This window comes from Meles meles, chromosome 12, assembly GCF_922984935.1.
Source record: "Meles meles chromosome 12, mMelMel3.1 paternal haplotype, whole genome shotgun sequence".
Taxonomy (NCBI): Eukaryota; Metazoa; Chordata; class Mammalia; order Carnivora; family Mustelidae; genus Meles; species Meles meles.
The window spans coordinates 59,361,132-59,364,270 of NC_060077.1; the positions used below are offsets into that span (position 1 = coordinate 59,361,132).

General features: G+C 43.5%; 1 protein-coding gene across 1 annotated transcript; it reads right to left on the reverse strand.

Annotated features, from left to right (window-relative positions):
- Positions 1 to 550: 550 nt before the first annotated feature.
- LOC123954619 (mediator of RNA polymerase II transcription subunit 7-like) lies at positions 551 to 1,341 on the reverse strand. Its single transcript, XM_046025959.1, has 2 exons — positions 1,128 to 1,341; positions 551 to 933 (listed from the first exon to the last, which is right to left on the reverse strand). The coding sequence occupies exons 1-2, from the start codon at positions 1,339 to 1,341 to the stop codon at positions 551 to 553; spliced, it is 597 nt and encodes a 198-aa protein (XP_045881915.1).
- Between the last annotated feature and the right edge of the window lie 1,798 nt (positions 1,342 to 3,139).

Genomic DNA, 3,139 nt, shown 5'->3' on the forward strand with positions numbered 1-3,139 from the left:
ATCTTCAATGTTTTCCGCAACTCCAAATCCAGGAATGTTTCACACAATCGCAGGACTTTCCTTTTTAAGGGGATTACCCTTTTTTTAATATATAAAGATTTTATTTATTTATTTGACAGCAGAGATCACAAGTAGGCAGAGAGGCAAGCAGAGAGAGAGAGGCGGAAGCAGGCTCCCCACTGAGCAGAGAGCCAATGGGGGGCTCGATCCCAGGACCCTGAGATCATGACCTGAGCCGAAGGCAGAGGCTTTAACCCACTGAGCCACCCAGGCCCCCTAAGATGATTACTCTTAATGTATACATATATACTCATTTGCGTATGCTTGTCATACAGTGCACTTGCCATACAGTGCACTCCTAACTGATGAAGCAGGAGTCAAGCTGTTCACATGACTTCTAGTTATATCTCTTCTAAGATGCTCCAAGAGCAAATTAACGAATCTATGATATTTACTGAAAAGAAAAGGAGAAAAGCAAAAAGAAAAAGAAACATCCTTCATGGTCTTTCATTCATTTCGTCAATTAGGACACACAGGGCAGCATCTTTCTCTATAACCTGGTCTCTCCTATGACCTGAATGTCCTCTTTGCTGTTCATTCTGTCATTGCTGTAATCAGCATCCATTGGTTCAGTCTTTACTCTCATCCTTGCTTCTGAATGAGGCGGATCGTCAGGCAAAGAAGCCAGGCAATTCTGAATCATCTCAATGACTTGCTCCAGGTGCTTCTGAAATCGCTCAGCTGTTTCAAGGCATTGACCTTTCGTTACCTCCAGCATGACACCCAATGTCTCTCTTGCTTGGTGGGGTTGGTATTCATTTATGAGATGAGGCACATGTACAAAAAGCAGCTTAAGATCTTCTGGTTTCTTTTCTCGTTTTATACTCCCAGGGCTCCTTATCAAGATACCTAAGAGGTCTAAAAAATTAATAATGGCTCAGTGGGTTAAGCCTCTGCCTTCGGCTCAGGTCATGGTCTCAGGGTCCTGGGATGGAGCCCCGCATCCAGCTCTCTGCTCAGCGGGGAGCCTGCTTCCCCCTCCCTCTCTGCCTGCCTCTCTGCCTACTTGTGATCTCTCTCTGTAAAATAAATAAATAAAATCTTCAAAAAAAAAAAGAAATTAATAAGAATAGACATATTGAGTTTTCTCAGTTTCTTCTTGTGATCAAACTGCATAGGATGAAGCCATTCGATGCCCTGACTTTCTGAAGGGCAGATGATAAGATCATCACATTGGAATTGACTGCCAAACGTCATATAAGTATCTTTTATTGGAGGTGGAGGCTTGGGAGCTAGGCCTTCCTGAGTATTTTCATCTGTATATTCCTTGACGTACTGCATTGGGGTGGTGGAAGATCACTCACTTGTTGCAGCGCACCCATAGCGGAAGATCAAGAACCTCAGCTCAGGGTTTGCAGTGGAGCCGCCTTCTCCAGCGCCGAAATTCGACTTCTGGCCGCCTCCTACAGGAAGTGTACCTGTTTTTCTAATTAAGAAATACTGCCTGGGGCGCCTGGGTGGCTCAGTGGATTAAAACCTCTGCTTTCCGCTCAGGTCAGGATCTCAGGGTCCTGGGATGGACCCCTCCCCCCACCCCCCTCGCCGCCGCAGGCTCTCTGCTCAGCAGGGAGCCTGCTCCTCCCTCCTGCCATCTCTGCCTGCCTCTCTGCCTACTTGTGATCTCTTTCTCTCCGTCAAATAAATAACTAAAATCTTTAAGAAAAAAAGAAGTACTGGGGCGCCTGGGTGGCTCAGTGGATTAAGCCGCTGCCTTCGGCTCAGGTCGTGGTCTCAGGGTCCTGGGATCGAGCCCCGCATCGGGCTCTCTGCTCCACAGGGAGCCTGCTTCCTCCTCTCTCTCTGTCTGCCTCTCTGCCTACTTGTGATCTCTCTCTCTCTCTGTCAAATAAATAAATAAAATCTTAAAAAAAAAAAAAAAAAAAAAAGAAAAAGAAAAAAAGAAGTACTGCATCAAACAGCCTCTGGTCATAGCAGGAGCTCAGTAAGTATTTGTTGGATGAATGGTCTTCGGATCCATCGCCAGGTCGGTCTGACATTTACGAACATGCTTGTTTGGCACTGTTTCTCTACAACTATTAGAATTTGTTCTAGACAAGTCCTAAAATAGTAGGCTGGTTCTCCTTTGTTCAAAGCCTGGCATTTTACAGTGCAGCCCAGCAAGTTCGGCCTGTTTGGCAGGCAATTACCTGGCTTTTTTGTGCCTCCCTATCCAGCACTTCCCTGGACCGAAGAAAAAAATAAATCAATCATCAGTCAACTTCACGGAGCTCAGGATATGTGCCTCATCTCTAATAATGGAATCACACGTTTCAAAGGAAATGGAGAAAAAAAGACATTGGCCTTCAGATTGGGAAACTTCTTTTAAGACATGGGTGCCCATCTCGAACTCCCAAATTTTCCAGTCTCTATTAGAGACTAATAGGAGTTTAAGCCTCTTCTGTGGCATCACATAGCCCTGAGACTTTCGTCAAACCAGTGAATTTAACCAAACTTATTAAGTTTTAATTTAATTTAAGAATTGAACAGGGGCGCCTGGGTGGCCCAGTGAGTTAAAGCTTCTTTCTGCCTTTGGCTCAGATCATGATCTCAGGGTCCTGGGATCGAGCCCCGCATTGGGCTCTCTGCTCAGCAGGGAGCCTGCTTCCTCCTCTCTCTCTGTCTGCCTCTCTGCTTACTTGTGATCTCTGTCTGTCAAATAAATAAACAAAAATCTTAAAAAAAAAAAAAAGAATTAAACCGAACAATTTAAGAGTTGTCCTAAGGATTGAGAGAATTATGTATAAGCCTATAACAGATCTTAATAAATGCTATCATTTTTATAACCCTTACCCATTTGCCAAGAGCTTACTTTTTTGTGGTAACACCTTACAACAAAAAAGGATATGTGTCCTTTTGTGTCTGGCTTATTTCACTTTGCATAATATTTTCATTATGGTTGATCATGTTGTAGACAATTGTATTTTTTAATTGTAGTTTTTTTCATGAGTGAGAAGTTTTGCACTATATAATTTTTTTATATGATGAAGAGCGATTTGAATCTTTTCACATGATTCACAGTTCATGTCACGTGTGCGTGCTTTCCTCCTCTACATTTATTCACATATTTGTGTCCATTAGC